General features: G+C 40.5%; 1 protein-coding gene across 5 annotated transcripts in view; it reads right to left on the reverse strand.

Moving 5' to 3' along the window:
• Nucleotides 1–8365: 8365 nt before the first annotated feature.
• The window catches only part of PPM1A (protein phosphatase, Mg2+/Mn2+ dependent 1A), a 37346-nt gene continuing 24496 nt past the window's right edge, over nt 8366–21215 (reverse strand). For 2 of the 5 annotated variants that reach the window (XM_088674099.1, XM_088674102.1), the window contains exons 4-7: nt 16879–16987; nt 14968–15025; nt 11574–11612; nt 8479–11247 (exon numbers count right to left, since the gene is read on the reverse strand). In XM_088674099.1, the coding sequence (XP_088530225.1) occupies nt 11218–11247; nt 11574–11612; nt 14968–15025; nt 16879–16987 (236 nt within the window). In that variant the 3' untranslated portion in view covers nt 8479–11217. Of the gene's footprint in view, nt 11320–11573; nt 11613–14967; nt 15026–16878; nt 16988–21215 lie in introns of all 5 variants that reach the window. The other 3 variants (XM_035104175.3, XM_088674110.1, XM_088674104.1) reach the window with 3 other exon arrangements.

The raw sequence follows: 21215 nt of genomic DNA on the forward strand, positions 1-21215 counted from the left end.
CTCTGGATTTCCTGGCATGCTAAAATATTGACAGCCAACAAGACCAAAAGCTGTGGGTGAGCTAGGTTTCAGCTCCTTGTTGGGATGTAAACAAGATCTCCCCCAACGGCTCCCCCAACCAACTCTTAGTACTGGAGGTGGTTCGCAGACACCAGGAATTATCTTATCCTCCAATAACTGCAATTTGCATTTCAAATGTGAAATGTGATTTCAGTCTGAGCGTTGTAGACATACGGGCACCTCCTGTTTGGAAGCATGAAATCTCTAAACTGTCCAAAATTGGCTAGGAAAACATACCTTGCATGGCAGATCAGTGGCTAGGGCAACCCAGCCAGATGGGTGGGGTATAAATAATAATAGTAATTGTTATTATTAATGCTTGTTAAGTATGCCATTCCATTGCATGTGCCAGCTATCCAATGCCAACCACTGTACAAATACTGAATCTCCCATGCCTATTCAAGGATTCAAGAATTCAGAGGTAATTTTAAGGAGTAGATTTGGGAGCAGATTCTGGGTTGCAGAGTACAGATGGAAAAAAAGAGTATTTAAAAGGGGGAGGGGCAGCCTGCTCAAAAGCACAGCATTGATGGGAGACTTCCGGTCTACCGCCAGCACTGATCGACGAGGAAACCTCGAGCTCCGAGGTTCCTGGCGCTGTGAAGGAGGGGGGAGCCATGAGAGCGTAACGGACCCCCAGAAGAACCCCAGATTGAGCTTTCTGGGGCCATGGGAGCTCAGCAGTGCCCAGAAGTGTATCCTCCGCTCCCCGGTAAGCTCTTTTAAAAGCCCTGAGCAGGGCCGTCTTAAGCATGTCGAGCGCCCTGGCGCCGTGGTGCGGAGATCGCTCCGGCGCCCCCGCCCTGCCCCGTTTCTTGCCGCGGCTGGTGGGCGGGTGCAGCACGCCACGCGGCACTCCCTGGCAGCCCGGCGCCCCGCACCACCCAGCCTTCCCCTAGAGCCGGCCCTGGCCCTGAGAGCAAGCGGAGACGCGGGCACCATTTTTGAGCTGATTGCTACCTTCACAGAGTGAAGCTCCGAGCCGGCAGCGGAGGAGCGGTGGATTTTTCCCAAAATAATAAGATCCGAGGACAATGGATAGCGTGAGTAAAAGAAAAGGATTTTTTAAAATTTTATTTTGAAGAAATTGGCCACGGGAGGAAATTAAAAAACGGAAGTCGATCTCCCCCACTGAGGGAACTGAGAAGCAAAGCCGGAGAGATTGACAGAAGCTTCAAATTCCCAAAGATTGCTTTTAAATTCTCCCCTTGAGGCAGGGTAAAGGGGAGAAGGATTGATTTGAAGAAAAATCCCAGCAAAATGTTTTTATTGGACTGGGGAAAGTCCTCCTGTACGCTGGAACCGGGACCCTGGAGGGATCAGCGAACCGCCATTATGACATCACAAAAGGGAAGAATGTGTTTACCTCTTTTAGGTTGTGAACTCTAAGAGTTGAAGAGTTTATAAAATATATGACTGAGAATGCTAAACGTCCTCTTCATATAAGTATATGAAAGCAAAAAATGTATGTGTAAGAAATTAAAATGCTAAATTGCATCCAGCACGGACATAACCTTTGTTTCTAAAGATTGGAGATATAAACTGCGCCATTTCCTGCTCCACAACTCTGCTGTGCTTATGAAATTTGAGAAGTACAAGATGCCAGTAGACACAACAGCACCTGACTTTGCGGACTACCAAGTGGAATTAATCGCTGTGGGAATTAAGAAGCGAAGTACATCAGAATACAATACAGATTGAAAAAATGAACCAGAAGTGTGAGGAAATTGAAAAATTGAAATTGAAAATTCCATCTGAGAGCCTAGAGATGAAAGATGAACACGCATCAGTCCTAGACAATGCAATGGATCCTAAAGAAGAAGAGGAAAGGGCATGGAACAATGTTCTCCCAGTGAGAGGGGACGACGACAAGACCCATGTCCGATTCAAAAGGTCCCTAAAGAAGAACTACAGTGGCATAATGCTCCCCCAGTGAGAGAGGGAGGGCAGGATCTACACTGGGGTCAAAATTCAAGGGGAATGAAAAATGTGAAAGGATTGAAAAGTGGAAATCTAGAGGGATGGTATCGTGCAATGGTTAGGGAACTTGGGAGACAGCAAGGAGGGTTGAAAAGGGATAATTTAGATGGTTGGCATCGAGTTGTAGTTAAAGAACTGGGGAGACAGCGAGGGGGGAAGGAAGTGTGGTTGATGGGCTGTGAGAGAGTGGGAGTGGGGTGAGGAATAACTTTAGTTATTATTTCTAATGGCTTAAGGTGGTCCGAACTGGATTGATTCATAGAACTGTCTGAACCGTCTGGGAGATTCCGTGTCCAGGGGAGCGGGGGCTGAAATAGATGTAAATGTTTAAAAGTTATTAGGCTAAAATGAATTAATGGATATTTTTGGGAATGAATTTTTTAGGCTAAGGGGTGAAATAGATGATAGATAAATGAGAAATTAATTAATGGTTAAAAATAAATTGATGATTATAGGTTAAGGATAATTAATGTTTAAGAAAATGATAATTAAACTGAGGAAGATAGAAAAGTTTATATGTTGGTAAATGATTTAACATATAATATGAAAACTGTTTAAGATGGAGTTAAAAAACGGACCCAGTGAGGGGGAGTCGAGGAAGTCCACAATGTTAAGAAAAAAGAAAGATTGTTGTTAATGATATGTTTTTCTTTTTTTGTGGCTTTGCCATTTTATTTTATTTTGTATTTTTGCTTTTTCTTTATAAAATGAATAAATATCATTGGGGGGGGGAGCACAGCAATGATGGAAGCAAAGTTTTCAGGGAGGTGGAGGGGCTTCTGTTCTTCAATTTCCAACACCCACCAGGTGCAACACTAAAAAACTGGACAAAGGCAAGGAGATTTCTCAGGAAAGAAGCCAAAAGCCAAATAGTGTTAGTTCAATCAAAAGGAGACTCCTGGGTAGAATCTTTGTTCCTGCTGCATCAGATCTCGTTCCACCAGAGTCATGAATAATCACCTGGATTCTTTTGCCCATCTTCGGCTCCCCTTCCCACCGACCCCATTTCAAGAAGGCAATTAACAGCACCAGCTGCAACTCTTCCGCCTCATCTCCTTGGACTTTCCCATTGTACACGGCCGAGGTCCCCACCTCCAGAATTTCTTTGCAGAAGCCTCCTTCCCTTGGTGTGGCATTACATCTGTAAGGACCTCAGCACAATGGGAAAGGAAATTGAATGTGGCCATGCTCACAAAGGAGTTACGCTCTCCTGCCTCGTGTTCCCCCTCCCCACCCAGTGGCTTGAGGGCATTATTTGCTTCATCTAGTGCCACAAAGCTGGAGTTCTTTGCTTGTTTATTTAAAAGAAAGCAGCGGTGGGAGAAAAGCACTCACTGTGTATAAACTTGCAGTCGGGTTTAATTCTTGCACTTTGCACAGCTAGGTTCGCTAGCAATGACCACCGCGACTAACAGCTGAAATTAAGAAATCAATTTCTTATGCTGAAGATGTGCCCAGCCAAAGGTGATCCTTTTCGTGGTAAGGCATCTAAAACAGCACACAGCATTCCCAGTGTGGTCTCACCATATATTTGTCCTGTATAATGGCATTACAGTATTGGCAGATTTTCCTTTCCCAATGATCCCTCACTTGGGATTCTTCTGAGCACAGTTCCAAGTGTTGGTGCTGACCTTTAAAGCCCTAAATGGCCTCGGCCCAGTATACCTAAAGGAGCGTCTCCACCCCCATCGTTCAGCCCGGACACCGAGGTTGTCCAATGGTCTTCTGGAGGTTCCTTCACTGCGAGAAGTGAAACTTCAGGGGACCAGGCAAAGGGCCTTTTTGGCAGTGGCACCTTCCCTGTGGAACCCCCTCCCATCAGATGTCAAGGAGATAAAGAACTACACAACTTTTAGAAGACACCTGAAGGCAGCGCTGTATTGGGAAGTTTTTGATGTCCAACGTTTTATTGTGTTGTTAATATTTTGTTGGGAGCCCTGAGATGGGAGGATGGAAGAGGCTGTCATTATGTCTCAAGCGCTACAGGACTGCAGTGACAGCCTCCTTTAGCAAACTGACCCGTGCCACCCACTCCTCAGTTATAAAAAACGACTTGTACTGTAGCTGCCATCATCTAATCATGCTAACCTCAAGACTAAAAGGTAAAGCTGCCCTTGACCATCAGGTCCAGTCGTGTCCAACTCTGGGGTGGCGGCGCTCATCTCGCTCTATAGGCCGAGGGAGCCAGCGCTTGTCTGCAGACAACTTCCGGGTCATGTGGCCAGCATGACAAAGCTGCTTCTGGAGAACCAGAGCAGCGCACGGAAACACTGTTTACCTTCCCGCCGGAGCGGTCCCTATTTATCTACTTGCACTTTGACGTGCTTTCGAACTGCTAGGTGGGCAGGAGCTGGGACCGAGCAACGGAAGCTCACCCCGTTGCAGGGATTCGAACCGCCGACCTTCTGATCAGCAAGCCCTAGACTCTGTGGTTAAACCCACAGCACCACCTGGGTACCTTATAACCTCAAGACTGCTTCACTCTTGTTGAAAGAATTCCAGTATTTAGGGATGAAGCAACATTTTAGTACAGTATTGCGTTTGTCAGAGCTGGTGCAGGTTGGTCAAGGGTAAATGAAACAAAGGCACGGATTCTGAATGAAAAATGAAATTTATTTCAGGAAAGCGCAGCTTACTTGGAACCAAAATTTAAAAGACCACTTTTAAAAACTGTAACAGAGAGGCATAAAAATAAATTCCACAAGATTCCTTAGGCCAGTTTTCACCAACCTGGCATCATCCAGATGTTTTTGACTACAACTCCATCCATCCTAGGCAGTTGGTGTTATATTCCTAAACCTCTGGAGGGCACCAGGTTTGCAAAGGCTGCTGTAGGCATTCTCCTTCCCGTGCCCATACTTAAATCCTAGTGCCTTCACGAAATCCCCAGCATATTCCCATCTATTTTACATTCCCCTCCCCTCTTCGAAGTGACCACATTGGAGAAGGGGAATATGGCTCAGAGATCACACACCCTTCGGTACATAATCTCTGAGCCCAGTCCCTTCCCCTAATGGTTGTTTAACAGATGAAAGAAAGGCTGAGTCTCCTTTTTGCCCCTGAGGACTCAGGAAAAACTTTTCCCGAGACCTAGTCCCTCAACTCTATTCCAGAATCAATACACCGGAGAGGAAAATGCAGCCACCTGGGCTATCCAATGCATAAATTACCTTATGAAACTTACCAGTGTCCCTACACAGATGGTTTAGGCTTCTAAAGAGCATTTTGTGCTCACAGCTTTGCTTGAAAGTGGTGGATTTAAGTAGGAAAAATGACCATTAAAGGCAAAGCATAAAAAGTGCACTAGGACTGAAGAAGTTGCAGCCAGATGCTCACCTGGCACACTTGCAAGTTTTTCATAACATAAAATAACCTGGAGGTCATCTTTTTTTCAAATTAAAGCGAAGGCACATACAGGTAAGGGGAAAACCTAAATAATGTAACCTGCGGATGCAAAGCAAAGCAATCTGTGGTGTACAGAGCTTTGCTAGAAAAAGAAGTTAATATACTGGAACTGTAAATAGAAAAGGTACAGCAGTGCAGGTGTGCAGCCACAGTACAGGTGTGCAAAACCTGTGTTGAACTACAACTTCCATCATCTCTGCCCACTGACCATGCTTGCTGGGGCTGATGGGAAGTGCAGTTCAGCAACAACCAAAGGTTTCCCACACCTGCCATAGTGTGCTTGGACTTGTTGCTTAAGACAAGTCGTGCTCCTCCCGGGTGCTGCTCACATGCAAAGCAGGAACAAGTGTGTTAAGTTCTCTCCCCTCCACCTCTACGAGTCTTTCAGGTGCCACAAGACCTAAGCAGACCCCAAACTAAAACAAAACCACCAGACAAGAGTATAACAAAGTTGGCTTTGGATTGATGAAATTAAACTGGGCTTTGATGAAACTGCAAATGGGTAAGGGACATGGCTACCAGGAAACAAAACTAACCAGAACACAAGAAAGCACACGGTTGTGAGATAGAGATTACATGTCAATAACAATGATTAAGCAACGTTAAGGGGGAAGTATATAGATTACAACTTAAAAGAGCCGGTCAGGCATTAGGGCAGCCTTTGCAAATCTTGCGTGTTTGGTACTACACTACAAGTACCATCAGCAACAGGCAGCATGGTTTTAGTCCAACAAAACATCTGGAGAGCATCAGGTCGGCAAAGGATGGATTAGGGAAAGGTGGAAGCGCTAAATTGTCTCTCTCTTCCCCTCTTTCTGGAAAGCGGCAGCAGATTATGACTCACTGAGCAGAATGATGCATTTTCCTCTGCATACCTTAAAAAGTACGTTTCTGTGAATGCTGAAAATCCAGGCAAGTGGCCTATAATATCCCTAGGGTGAAACGAGGCCTTGGTCCACTAGAAGGAGGCACTACAGCCAGCTCTATAGCACCCCATGGACATGCCTGGAAGCAGCTACAGCCGTTTGGGCCAATGCCCCATGGAATTAGAAAAAAAACTACTGTTTGTGGGCAGTTTTGCAGAAACGCTGGTATTTGCCGATTTGCCGTTCCTGTTTTAAAGGCTTGGCTGAGGAGAAGAGCATTCTGCTAGGGCATTTTAAATAGCCATCTCAGCAACATTATTTGACAGCTTCCTTAAGAGTGGATCTTGCAGGACAAATTGTGTCCCCCACCTACTATACCCTCTAGCACCCGCTATTTCAAATCATTTAGCCTTCCTCCATAGAGTGCACCCCATCTCATGCCACCACTGTGGGAGGAATCTTGGGGCTGTTCGATCTTAAGCCACCATATGTCTCTTTCTAAATATCTCCGTGCCCCGGGAAGTCTGCAAGCCAGTCTCTTGGCAGGCTTAAAATGCAGCACACCTGCTTCTTCCAAGGGAAGACTGGATGAAGAACTACCAAAAAATAATTCCCTGCTGAGATATAACAGGGGCTTCAAAAAGGATTCACCTATTGCGGGAACTTCTCTTCTGCTTGATCAATTATTACCAACTCCAAACAATAGCCTGAGGTGCGGGTTTTTTTCTTTTCCCCTATGTGAGGATGATGTCTTTTAAACTGAATACAAATCCACCACTGCAAAATATCAAAATGCATGACAAGGGGGAATAAAACAGGCCACATCTTGCAATATATAGATCCTCGGGATGCCTCAGCAAACAAAATGCTGTGGCTGAGAAGATGATTTGGAGAGGCATGCCAATCAGCAATCTCTGTGAAGCAGGATCCTTCCTTTAGATCAGGTACTGGAGGTTAGCTTTCGAAAATGGTCATGGTGCATAAATTTCTACTTGCTTCAGCTTATTCCATGCACCACAGAATCTCAGGTCCAACAGGGACTAACAGAAATCGTAACAGCAGCCCAGTGCAGTAAACTGGACTGAGTGTGAAGTCTTGAACAAGGCAGATTGGAGTTTAAGCTCCATTCTGCCGTGAAGCTTGATGGGTAACTGTGGATAATTGTCATCTGTCCAAAGCTCTTCAAGAAAGAGTAAGATACAAATATTAGAACTGTGCAAAGTAAGCTATGTTGCTACCCTGTACTTTGAATTCTATGAAGGAAGCACAGAACACATATGGATGAAATTTTCTCCAATTCGGATTTCATTGGCTCCAGACTGATTAAAATGACAAAAAGAAAAACCAGGCTACTGCTCTGAGCCAGTTGCACTTCTGTTTTAAGCAGAAATAACACTGAGATATACCTTGGTTTTCCCCCTGCTCCTGCCAACCTAGCAGTTCGAAAGCAAGTAAATGGGTACCGCTCCGGTGGGAAGGTAAACGGCGTTTCCGTGCGCTGCTCTGGCTTGCCAGAAGCGGCTTAGTCATGCTGGCCACATGACCCGGAAGCTGTACACCGGCTCCCTCGGCCAATAAAGCGAGATGAACGCCGCAACCCGAGTCGTCCGCGACTGGACCTAATGGTCAGGGGTCCCTTTACCTTTTTATACCTTGGTTTTTCAGAGGGTTCTAACTCCTGAGGTTAGAAATATCTACTGTAATTCTTCTAAGTATCTGGCTGCATGGGGCCTCCTCACATGATGAAGCTATGAATTTCAGGCACTGAACTATTTCAGTAGCTGAAACTCATTGTATACATATATTTTTTACTGCTTAGGTGCACATCTGAACAAACATTAACCACAGGGGGGAAATGATACCTGTAGAAATGAATGAAAACTTGGTGGAATTGTGTAAAAAGCTGCAATATAATAGGAGCTTGATATGGTCAATGGTATAGGTCAGAACCCAAGTTCTGTAAACCACAAGATGTGGAACCAACGCTAATACATACTGAATTCAACAATGTGGACTAATTGGTATTATCAATGTTCAGAACTCACTGATAGATCTAAACTGTAATGGTCAGAAATTTAATGCTGTCCAAAGTTAAGAAAAGTATACAGAGCAGTATGGATGTGAAGCAAACAGCAAAGGAACAAAATATTAACACCTTACAGGTAAATTTGGGACCATCATATTACTTTATTTCGTCAGCAGAGGCATCCACTCCTCCCCTCCAAGTTAGGGAAATAAATAGCACACAATTCTTCAAAACTTTGCTGCATTGCCCCTGAGGTGTTCTAAATTTTTTAAGCATTTTTTAAAAGTTGCAAAAACGAAAAGTGCTTGTTTTTTGCCCTTTTTTTGCAGACGAATGAACAAGAGTGAGCAAGCGCCCTTGCTAGAATACGTGGTGCATTGATTATATGGATTTAATCTCATTTTGGTATACATAGAATAGCAGTGTATTTAGCAGGCATAACTGACACAGTGCTTTGACCCCTTCAAAGTGCCAAATGTAAGGGAGGGGGACTCTACAACTGCTGTGACTCTTTTTTACCCTGCCTCCCCCCTCGCCTTCAACCCCTTTCTTATAACTAGTAGCAGAATTGTGTTTTTGTTTGTTTAAAGGGTGCACCCACGCGGTATGTTTTAAACATACGCTATGTCATTATGACATTTAAATCATTGTTTTAACATATGGCTTTCCACTTGTGATTTATAAAATATTTTAAACTTTTAAGTTTCCACAGCATAGCCTGAAGTTCTGCAAAAAATTTTTTTTAAAAAGAACTGCACTTCAGACACAGAAAAAGGAGCAGTTATCTTACCAATCCTGGAACCACTTTGACATTATTTACTAGCTGACCTTGTAGTATTTTAAATACAGGTCTCTGAAATAGGTTCTCGTGATTCTATACGCTTGACATCTTTATAGTCTGAACTCAACAAAACTGTACATTTTAACCATTTATTTGTATGTAGGGGGAAAGGATTGGTTCTTTAACCCAAAATCGCTATAAATTTATAAATACAAATAGTGCTTAAGTTTTTCTTCATGCTTTAACAGGGTACAAACTGATTACAATGATGTCAAGGTTAAGCACCTCACACAAACAAGAGGAATAAAATATAAGTGTTTGCTGGTATAATGCTATCCTTAGTTGAGACATTATTAAGTTACTTTTTCACTGTTCAACACTGTTCAACACTCCCTAACTCTGCAACAGTTTTAAGGCTATATATACACACAAATGTATATTTCCAAGTTAGGGGGGGGGGAAGACAGATATAGAAAAACGCATTGTACATTGCTTCCTATAAAAAGGTATATTTTACACCTTTTTAAAAAAATTCTAGCTACATTGCTACAACCTATTTATATATTTTGTTGATTTTCCTTTGGAGGGGGAATCTGTTGACTGAAAGATTAAAGAAAGCTACATATTGATCATACAATATTCTCAACATAAAAAGGGACAAAATACAAGGTGCACGAAACAGTAGTTCTGCAAACACGACTGATTTGAAAAGTTATCTTTGAATGTTCAATAGGAGAAAAGTCAAATTAGTTTTATTACTTTTATGATTTTTTAAGAATTAAAATTTAATCTCAACAGTTAAATATTCTGAACATGCTGTATTTCAAATCTCACATACTGTTAAAACACTAGTTTTTGTTCTAAGTCAATGGGGCCATATAAAACATACCATAAAAAGGAAGATTGTCAGACTCTGACAAATGAGTTTTCATTAACAAGAGGCAAGTATAACTTCACATGATTCTCTCAAAGCAAAAATCTTGAAAGAAGCTCATGGGGGGAGAAATTCTCGTTTCTGAAACCATATTACACCTGCTAACTGGGGGGAAATATCCACCTGTGCCTTGGGCAACAGTCAAGAGTTTTTCCCATTTCAAAAATGGGCAATTAGTTAATAAAAAATATTTATCCACATGACATCTCATTTACAAGCATTTCAAAAGACAAGGGAGAAAGTAGTTACACATATATTGTTAAATTTTGTTGTTTGTTAAATCAATCTTTATTGATATAATGGAATTCAAAGCATTTTACTTGGAACAGCAGCCAGCCCAGCCAATCAGGATGATAAAAATGCTGCAGGCTTTTACTAAATAAAGACATAGCCTCTTACATAACTGAAAATTAACTGAAGGTAAATATTTTTTAAAGGTGCAAATAATCAAGGCATTTTAACCCCCATGATCTATATTTCACTGCCATGTTGCAAGGTTGGCAAACCTATCCCATTTGTTCACTGAACTTCCCATATATTTCAATAGGATTTTTAGATCCCGCCGGAATATTTTTTTTAAATCGAACAACTAAAAGTTTGATGGAGAATGAACTGTTTTATCAGTTATTTTCCATACTAGAATTGCAATGATCTGCCTTTATATAAAATAGCCTTTACACAATTTCTATGTACCTCCTGAGCACTTAGCTGGCGAGGTTGCTGCTCCCAGCAATCCAGAACCACAAATGTGAATGGAAAAGGGCTAGATTACTGTTGTTCAAAGCAACAAACCAAGCATTTAATCTAACCTTAATTGATGTAAATAAAGCAGTTCATTATTAAATAAGCATTTTGTACAACCACAATTGCACTTTACAAAACAAAAATCATACAACATAAAATTGCTTAGAGTCCAATTTACAACATATTGGTTTCAATATCACTTTTACAGAAGTCTGTTTTGCAATAGAAAATAAAAAGGGGAAAAAAAGATCACCAGTTCCTGGGCTAGGTGTTGGGACTGCTGTTTCCAGGTGTAGTCACTTCCGCCAACACATCTTTTCCCCTTCAAGTAAGGTGGAAGATGGATGTTAAGAAGGGTCACTGTGGGTAGGGTGCAATTTCCATCTGGATGGATGTAAACTCCACAGCTTAGATGGCAGTTTTACCACATATCATCGGTTGATGCAGAGTCCTTAAAGAAAAGAGAAGGAACCCTTTAAAGTCTGGAGCGCCCAAAATTACAGCAGTTTCTGGATAATCCAGACTGAAAAGGGTAGATACGGCGATAATTTTAGGATTCTGGTGTTCTTTACGTTCGGAAGAGCTTTACTCTGGGAACAGTAATTTATGAGTGTTTAAACAAGATAAGATACCTAATACACAAAAGCTATTTAGGTCAGCCCTCCCTTGTACTTAAATGGAAAGTCTGGACTTTGAAGTCATCTTATTTTTACTTGTCATTTTGTACTGTATTGTTTAATTAATGTTTTGTAGTTATTTTAAATTTATGTGGAGTACCTTATCTGAGTGGATGGAGCAGCAACAATTTTGTTGTTCCTGCAAGGGGGCAATGACAATAAAGATTATCTTATCTTATCCTACTGTCAATCATTAACATAAAAGCAGACTATTTTCAGGTGTCAGTTAAATTTTTGACTTCTGCTTTAAACTAAAAGTTCTCCTACGTTTTTCCGTTTTCCTACCCCATAAGGCAAGCTAGAAAGCAGGTTTCAGTGAAATCAACAGAACATCCTTAGAATTTGAAATCTAGGTACTCTAGACTCACATCATTAGAAGTATCTTTTAAGATGCTATTTATATAAAACAGATATTGTCCAACTGTCATTCACCTCTTTTCCTTAGTTATGTTTAAATGCTGAACAAGGCATTTCTGTGCCACATGCCAGTTCTGTGGAGATGAAGAACAGCTTGACTCACCAGATGCAAGACATCACCTGGGTACTTAAATAAGCAGCACCTTCAGATGCTCAGTATCTGATGTAACTCAGCACTTCATAATCACAGTACTGATATGCAAGTACTACCGCACCCTTTATTTCTCCAGATAAAGATGGATTTTTCTCCTCCTCTGGCATTTGAAAGCAAAGCATTAAGAGATTTAAGATTTCTAGAAATGCTGAAAGTAGCTAGGGGAAATGCAAATTAAAAAATAGAGGCAAGAAATGCTTATTTTCATATAACCTTTAATATGTTTTATGTATAACTATGCAAATTAAATTGCAGAGTTTGATATGTTAGTGAACCCAAAGGCACCTAAACATCTTGGGTTTTGTGAAAACAGGGACTCTGGCTTTAATCTCCCCCACCCCAAAATCTTCAGCTGTGCAGGACTTCAACTGTGTTTAACTTCCCTGCACCCTAATTTCAGCTTGTCACTGTGTTGAAACCACAGTTAATAACAAACTTTGGCTAATTAAACAAACCAGCTTCATAACTTGTGGTTTGAAGTTGGCTGGATGTTCAAGCCAGTTTGCTACAAATCGCGTGGTCAGGTTAAAGGCCAAAGCCTTCTTGCCTGTCCACTCAAGGAGGTGATGTGACATGAAAGCACTATCACTGTACCACCAACTTCAAAAATGGTCTCTTCCAGAGCATTTCCCTACTCCTTGCCTTCTCTCACACAGCTGGGGGAGAGTTAAGAGATTTTGCTTTCCATTTGGACTGATTTGGGATTGTTAAGTCTTCTAGCATGACAAATGGTGTTTGGCACTAGCCATGGTGGATTTCAGACAAGCAAGGTTCAAACCAATGTTTCTAAAACAGGCTCATTTAGATGGATCGCGCTGGTATAAACCACATATTTGTCTCCAAATGTCATAGAAAACATTAGCTGGCTTAGTGAAGGCTTCTGTGGTCATCTTCCCAGCCACATGGGACAGGGAAAGGAGAGTGCATGTCCCACTAAACCAGATATGGGGAACCTTTTGGGCTCCAAATGCCACTGAATTACAACTTTCATCAACCCTTTCCATTCTTGTTAGGGCTCGTAGGAGTTGCAGTTCAGCAACATCTGAAGGACCATTCCCCACTCCTGCATACTGCAGCCCAATATGCAGTCAGCAACTAAGGAAGGATGGGTATAAGAATAGTCTGGGGCACCCAGTTGCCACTTTCTAAAGAACATGACTTTGAGCAAGGCTCTTAAATCAGGTGGCATTTTTGTGTTGGTAAAATACAGCATCATTAGTATTTTGCACGCATCTACATTTGTCAAGGTGTCCTGGCTGAATAATTGTAAGCAATCATTTTGAATGTTGCTGACCTAGAAAAAGGTTATGGTATCATTCCAGTTATTAACAGGATTTTCTTTACGCTTCTGAATCTTGAGGTTGCTCACTTTTGATGCTTCTGTATACAGTACAGTATACTGATGTTCAAGAGAAGCCAACTGGGAAACTGGAGATTATCTTGCATAGCAGTCAAGTCATTTCAGTTTAGTTGGCATCCTCCACACCAGAAATGACAGGAATATATCTATTTCACCTTTTAAGATATTTAAAAGCCTTGCGTTGGAAGTTGGCAAATTAGAAAGGCTTATACTATGCATAAAAAGCCCTACAGAAACAGACCATCCACCAAGAATCTTCCAGTGCTTATAAGACGAGTTCTCCGAAGAGGCAAGTCACTCAAAAGCACAACACATGACCAGCCCAAGCAACCTAATTTCCTCCACTGACTCCATTTTGTCCACCCAGTTAAATTTAGCCTGGTGCAAAATGTGGCGAGGTTGTGCTCACCCATGCAGTCTGAATTCAAGAACTTAATCTAGCCTAGATTTGGTTTCTCTCCTGACTGCCAGCCTCTCAACAAGAGCATGTTTCTATTGCTCCACCCTTTATTCTCCCTTTTCTGCTTTTTCTAGTCTCTGCAAAGTGCACCGGATACAGGGTGATATGCTATCTTTGCATAGCTGCCAAGTTATCCCTTTTTTTAAGGGATTTTCCATTATGCTGAATAGGCTTCCTCGTGAGAAAAGGGAAAACTTGGCAGCTATGTATCTTTGTCATACTCAAAGCAGTCTCACCGAAATCAGTGGATTTAAGTAACTGAACTCATTCATTTCAGTGGTTCTATTCCTTGTACAACTTAGTTGAGCATCACCACTGCCATGATACAAAGAAAACCCATCTGTAGAATTATGTACAAAAGTTATGCACTGCATTAGACATGTGCTACTTTGATGTAAAATCAATGAAGACTTTGATGAGACCATGTGTGGCCACAAAAATAAGCCAAAAATAAAAGTAGTTGGGAGTATTAGAGACTTCTCAACCTGTCCCCACTACCAAATGTTTTCCTTTCAACTCCCCAAGAACCTTTCTACAAGTGGGAAGGGTAGTGTGCATGCGAGGTGTGTTATGTGCCAAGGAAATAGCAAAAAGGTGCAAGCACATGTTTGAGACAGAAGATGGGGTGCGTGTGAAAATGAAGCAGAAGAGTTGTGAAAATTGGTGAAACAAAAATGCCAAGATTTTCAGTGTATTAGTCAGATAGCACTGCACACTGCATAATTCAATGATGAGATGGGGACAAGTTAATGGCTTGTCCACCAATGCTGAAGCCACAGCAAGAACAAGCCGGGTAGCCCAACTTGACACAACAGGCACCAATTCCATTTCTGACAGCCAAAATACATTGCCATTCACATGCAACAAAATGTTTCTTTCTGCAAGCATTTTTACAGCTACAATTCAAATGGAAGGCAGCCGTGCATTGGGACTCCCAACGTCAGTGATAAACAGATCTCACAAATCTGGATTTCTTTTTTTGCTTTAATGAACATAATACATTTTAAGCACTTAAAAAGCTATCTCTCCAGCAACTAAACTTGTGAAAATGGTCAGTAAGGACAGGCTGACGGGATGACAGGTTGGACAGCACTAATACTCACAGCATCATCATTTCTATAAGGATTCAGTCTGTTATAAACTGCTTCAATCACACTCCGTCTAAAGCAAGCAAGAAAAAAAAAAGGTTTTAAAGATCAGCATTTTCCAAAGAACAATTGTCATTTGAAAACAAGATATTCTCAAAATAGAAATACCTTTTAAAAAGAAAAAAGGAAACCCTTATTTATATATATAAAAAGGTGTGCCATCTTTCTGCCAACTGACATTCAAGGTAGTTTACCAGAATTCCGTAAGACTGTCAACTCTCATAACAGAAAACAAGCAGACAGAATAGAAACACATCATTATACAGAAATGGATAAAAACAGCAGCTCAGCCATTTCAGTAGTAGCCAGTTTACTATCAGCAGACCAAACTAGGTAGGACACACAGCGAAACAAAACAAACACTACAGCAAATTGAACCAAACTACTGGAACTACTTACCAAAATCCCAAATAAGGAAAGCAACATTTATTTTTAAAGAATTAATCAAGTACCAGAGAACGTCAGCAGAATGAGAGGGCCAAGGACCCAAAGCATAGCACAACTAGTTATCTGCACCCAGTAGGGCTTGAATTCCCAGCAGTCCCAATACAATTATGCCACTTGAAAATCCCAAGCTCAAGCAACTGGGCATGTCTTGAACCAGGGTTTGAATCCCAGTAAAGATGTGGATGAAATTCCCAATAATACCCTTCAGTACAGGAAAAACAGTAAAGGCTCATCCAGACAGAAAATTCCCACAGATGGTTTGGAACTTTACTGCCAAACTAAGATGAACAGAAAGAACTCCTAACAGAGATGCAAGATTTAACACTCTCAATTCATCTCTGGTTCAATGGTAGTAAAAATGTCCTGTATCTCAGTGCCCAATAGCCTAATACCTAAAATTGTCAGAATGAAGAACGATTTGACATCACAGCCTTAATTATGTTGTAATACTAGACCTTTTTATTTAATTACATTTTAATCTACCTTTCTACCTAAATTCAAGAAAACTAAGAATTAAAGACTCTTTGAATTTCCTCAAAATCTTAACAGATTAGGTTTAAAGCCACCAAATTACAAAAAACAAAAAACTAAAATTGTAACAGTTCAAAACGGAGCAGACAATAGCATTTAAACCCCATTTTGAGAAGCAGTGTCTAAGGGGAAATGGGAGAGATAGCTGCTTATTGAAAGGCAAACTTCCTTAGGCAGGCCTTCCATGGCCTCAGAGCCAGTACAAAAAAGACCCCCACCATTTGTGTCCACACACACATCTGACAGTGGATGGACTTAGGGCACAGTCTCATCAAATGATCTTATGGATGCAATGGCTTCATGTGAGTAGAAGCAATTCTTAAAGATACTCTGGTCCCAAACCATTTAGTCGTAAACCAGTGTTTGAATTGATCCCGGAAGCAGATTGGCAACTGGTGCAGCCTGCATGGTATCAGAAGTTTTGATGCATTATCATCTAAGAATGGGAACTATGAATTTGGTGAAAATGCAATATCATAAAAACCAGTCTTATACATATCAAATAATACGGATTTGTTTAAGCCAGTCAAAACATATAAATATAAATATCTGAACCATTAGAATCATACACTTAAAGATTTTAAAGCGGTAAATATTTAAGAACTTCAGTTAAAGGATGAGGCCACTCTTAAAAATAGCCTGACCTTTCTTCAGCTGTGACATGACACAGGTTTACTTTTAATTTTAGAATCCACCTCCCAGTCTGCCACAGGGTATCACACATGCCTTCATTTAATATATTTAATATAATTCCAAATTTGAAAGAAAATGTTAGGGCTAATAGTTGTAATGCCCCTTTAAAAATATTTTGGTGCCCCTCCCTTTTTAAGAGTGGCCTTATTTAAAGAATTTCAAATCAACCGCAGATTTACGCAGGTGTAAACTCACTTGCTTGCCAATTCACCCCCTGGTGGAAGGTTTGGGATGCTCTCTGTTTGCAAAGTACGCATGACGTGGACTAAGTCTGGCACTCCTTCGCCCTGCTTCTTTATGATCTCTGGGAATCAGAAGTACTTTCTTTGTAAATTCAGTCCAATTGCAATTGAAAAGATTTCAACATTTTGCTTTATCTAAGACAGACTAAGATTTCAAAACCTTTGTCATATTGAATATTGTATTTACAGTGTCTCTGGCACCATAACAAAATAAGCAGGATGGAGAAAACAGTTCTATATTGGCATCTTTGCCGTGTATTTCCTACAATAAAACTTTTGGAAGCATGCAATATATTAATCTCATTAGATCATTATCTAAAAATATCAATGGTACTCTTGTAGTACATTGTAAGGGAGCTTGCTCTAAAAGAGCACTGAGATATTAGGTGCTTATACTGCCTGAGAAGACAACAAATTAGTTATAAATTGATTTCACAGAAAAATGTAACAACCATTTTTAGTAAATGAAAATTATATACTCCAACAGACCAATTTAAGAGTTTTATAAACTGAAATATTAAAACATGAGTGACATGATAGGAAACGGACTATCTTGAACAAAGATAGAGTTGTGAAATGACACAGGTTGCACTGCATAGTCTCTGTATGGAAACAATACTCAAACTAATTTGCGCAATACTTAAACCCCTTTGTATGAATTGTTAAAATAATCAAGAATCTGATTTCAGCTGCAGCATCATTTACTTTCAAGCAGTATATGAACACCGAATATCTGAAGGCTTCAAACTTCTCAATCCATCTTCAAATCAATTAACAGATAATCTGCATTATTCAGAGAACATCAGGTGCCAAGATTTTAAAATCTCATTAAAGTAACAAATCATAGGTCAGATTTTCAAAAGTGTTTTAGACCACCAACTTAGGTTGTTTGTTGATTTATAAAATATAACTATTAGAACTGACAATATTAGGATATGAATATTTGCCTTTGAACATGCCACACCACTGGTCCATCTACCCCAGCAGCATTCTTCACTGAAAGTGGCTCTCCAAGGTCTCAAGTTCAGGTTTTTTCTACTTTGGTACCTGACAGCATTTAACTGATGACATTAGAGGGATCAAGCTTGGAAACTTTCACTTACAAAGATTTCTTTTTGCAATCCAATAAACATCCATGATTATAAGGGATGCTTTATTAGGAGTAAAGGTAAAGGTATTAGGCGTACAATAGCTTTAATTAAAGTAGCAGTTTAGGATATTGGCCAGCACACTTGAGATTTCATGAAAACACCTGTAAAATGAGCTTGATGAGAAGTGCAGTTTTCTCAAAACTGCATGTAATATCAATGTAGCACCCAAAATAAAATAAGGAATGCTGTGCTAGCAAGTTTAACTTTTTCATTCTATAACATTAGGCCACATGCAGACAATATGACACAAGAACACAGCTAGTGGAATAGGAACAGAAAAACCGATTTTCAGTAACCTTTCAGTCCCTGCAAGTTTTAGCTCAATTTGTAGGCTTTATAGTAGCCAGTAACAAACAGTCAGAGGGAAAGTCTTGACAGCTGTCAAAGTACATAGATATCAAATTTAATTCCCTATAAATACTTCTCTCTCTCTTTTCCTTTTAAAGAAAGATTAGTGAATAGTGGCCAGGATCTGAAGAGCTGCTTAAGCAAAAGCAAGGGGCTTGGCACTAACCCACTGAAACCAGCTATTCTCTTCTCCGAGGCCCACATGTCCATCACAAAAGCAGACTGCTTGGGGAGGGGGGACAAGTTCCCTTGACATCATATTGATAGTTGCACAGTTCTATGGATCCTGGACAGTATTTCAAAGGAAATACTTAATTTTTGTTTTGGCTAAACATTTTGAAGTACTAAGGCCAGAATCTGTATTTTACCATCAACTATTTATGACAAAGGCTTCTAATACTGAAACCGAATAAAGAGCAAAGATATCAGATTTATTTTGCCAAGTTCTTTTATTGTGAATTGTGAACATCTAGTATAGTCTACATCATTCTAATGCTATGTTATGTTTTGTACAAAAATAAAGGGATTAAAATTTATCTGAACTACACAGTTCAATAACCTAAAGCTACAGTACATTTAAAATACATTCTCCACTAAAATACATTTATACTCAATAGAAATATATATATACAATCCACAAATTATTTATGGCACAAATGTAACCCATCTGTTGGCCTTCATCTTGCAATATATTTTTTGTGTCCATGCATATTGTAGCTTCTCATTAACTTAAAACACTTTCTCAAACTGCAGCACAAGATTGATGAAAGACAGATGAATAGTGTTGACTTCAACTGCTCTTATCTAAAAGGAGGCTGTGGTTTTAGACGTCTGAAAAACACTGTATTTCTACGCTTGTGGAAACATGTTCTTGCATCCAAAGATCTACTTACTTCCGTCTTCTAAATGAGAGAAAATATCTATACTGAAACATGTGTTTTACTGAAGATATATAGTCTACACCGAGGTGATCACATTAATTCACTGAAACACAGACATTTAAATAGTTATAATAGTCGACATATACGTATTACAAAATGTATTTCAAAACAGTTTCCCCACCCAAGCCTTAAAGTGCTGCATCTGTGCAAGCTCCACAAAAATTAACAAGAGCTTGCACTGATGGAGCAGCTTAAGGATCTTAGTAATGAAAAGTTGAGGGTTTTTGTTTTGAAGAGCTGGGCTAGTCCCACAGGGTTGGATCCAGACCTGCTGATCCATGAAATGAAGAACTCCCTTTCATTTGCAGAAGTGAGTTGGGTCCAGTGGAGGTTCCTACTCAACAAACTGGACACTCCAATGGGCAGAAGGTGGGAAGAAATTTCCATCAGTTACTCCTCCCCCCATGAGGCTCCACACTCTCTACTGTAGTTTTTTGTGGCGTACCAGAATGTCATGGGGAGGGGGGGGGAGGTGATCACCTCTATCTTCTTCTGCCTGTAGGAGCATACAGTGTATGGAACTGAACTCTGTGCAACTCCAGATCCAACTCATTGTCTGTAATCCTTGAAGTATTTTTTTGGAATAAACTTTTCAAATATGTAGTTTATATTGGAAGTTGCAGGTGGGGTTAGTATTACTTACTACACAATTACAGCTGAAATTGTTTGACATTGATATAAAACAGATTAGAACAGACAGCATAATTCATAACTGCCATTATTTTTTTTCTAAACTAGTCACCAACATAGCTCCTTTGCAAAAAGAAACAAAATTGAATGGTGAAATTAAATATTTTCCCTAGTACGTTGGGTCAAAAGTACAAGCTCCTGTGAATTTATTCAACCAAGTAGTTCCGTTAGCGCAAGAAATGTGCAATAGAACTAGCCCCTGCGTCCCCTTCACAGCATGTTCACCCCAACCCTCCAAAACAGTTTGGGAGTCAGTACAGAGGGAGGAGTAGGGGGAAGTTATTTTGTGCAAACGGAGAATCTTATATATATGGAACTACTTTGTTGGATATTGCACATAACCAGAAGACACTGGGTTGTAATCCAAAACTGTATGAGAGGAAGGCAACTTGTGCCACGGATCATTCCCTCCCGCCTCAGTAGCCCCACCCAAGAGCCTCGCTTGAGGGCTGGAGGACCTATCAAATTTTGCAGGCTATGTTGTGTCCAAGACAGCAGTATTTGAGGAAGTATTCAGTTACCTTCTGAATACTATACAAGCCTGAAAGGTGATTCCTTTCACTGCAGCTCCAGATACAGCCTACCAAAGAGGCTTTCTGGGGGAAAGGGGGTGCAAGGGGCTGCAGGGGGGAAGAGGGAAAGAGTTGGCAGGGGACTCAAAGTTAGTTTATTCAACACTGATATCAGAAGCCCATTACCAGAGAACAATTCCACATGTTGCCTTCCACTCACAGCACACTGAATGACAGTTTCCAGTTCAGAACTGGTCCCAATAATGCCTGAATTGATCTTTAACCCACCTCAGTTTTTAAAAGTAGGATAGGGAAATAATGCATGAAAATGTCAATACTGTATTAACTGGCAGCTCCCTTTAAGACTGCTCTTGTGCCAAATCCCCAAACTGCTTTTTGAGCAATTCAAGAGTTCTGAAGGGGACTAAACAGAAAATATTCAAAATGCTGAGGTATATTCACACTGCCCTTTGGATCGCAGCTATGGCATCTATTCACGAATTAAAGTCTAGCTAATTCCACTTACACAAAGAAAGAACTGTAAGGTCAAGTTTCATTTATGAACATGGATTTTGTTACACACACATACACACTCATCAGTGAAATGGTTTCAGTCATATGGGATGATATCAAAATAAGTCTATGCAT

This window comes from Zootoca vivipara, chromosome 1 (genome assembly GCF_965207765.1).
Source record: "Zootoca vivipara chromosome 1, rZooViv2.hap1.1, whole genome shotgun sequence".
Lineage (NCBI taxonomy): Eukaryota > Metazoa > Chordata > Lepidosauria > Squamata > Lacertidae > Zootoca > Zootoca vivipara.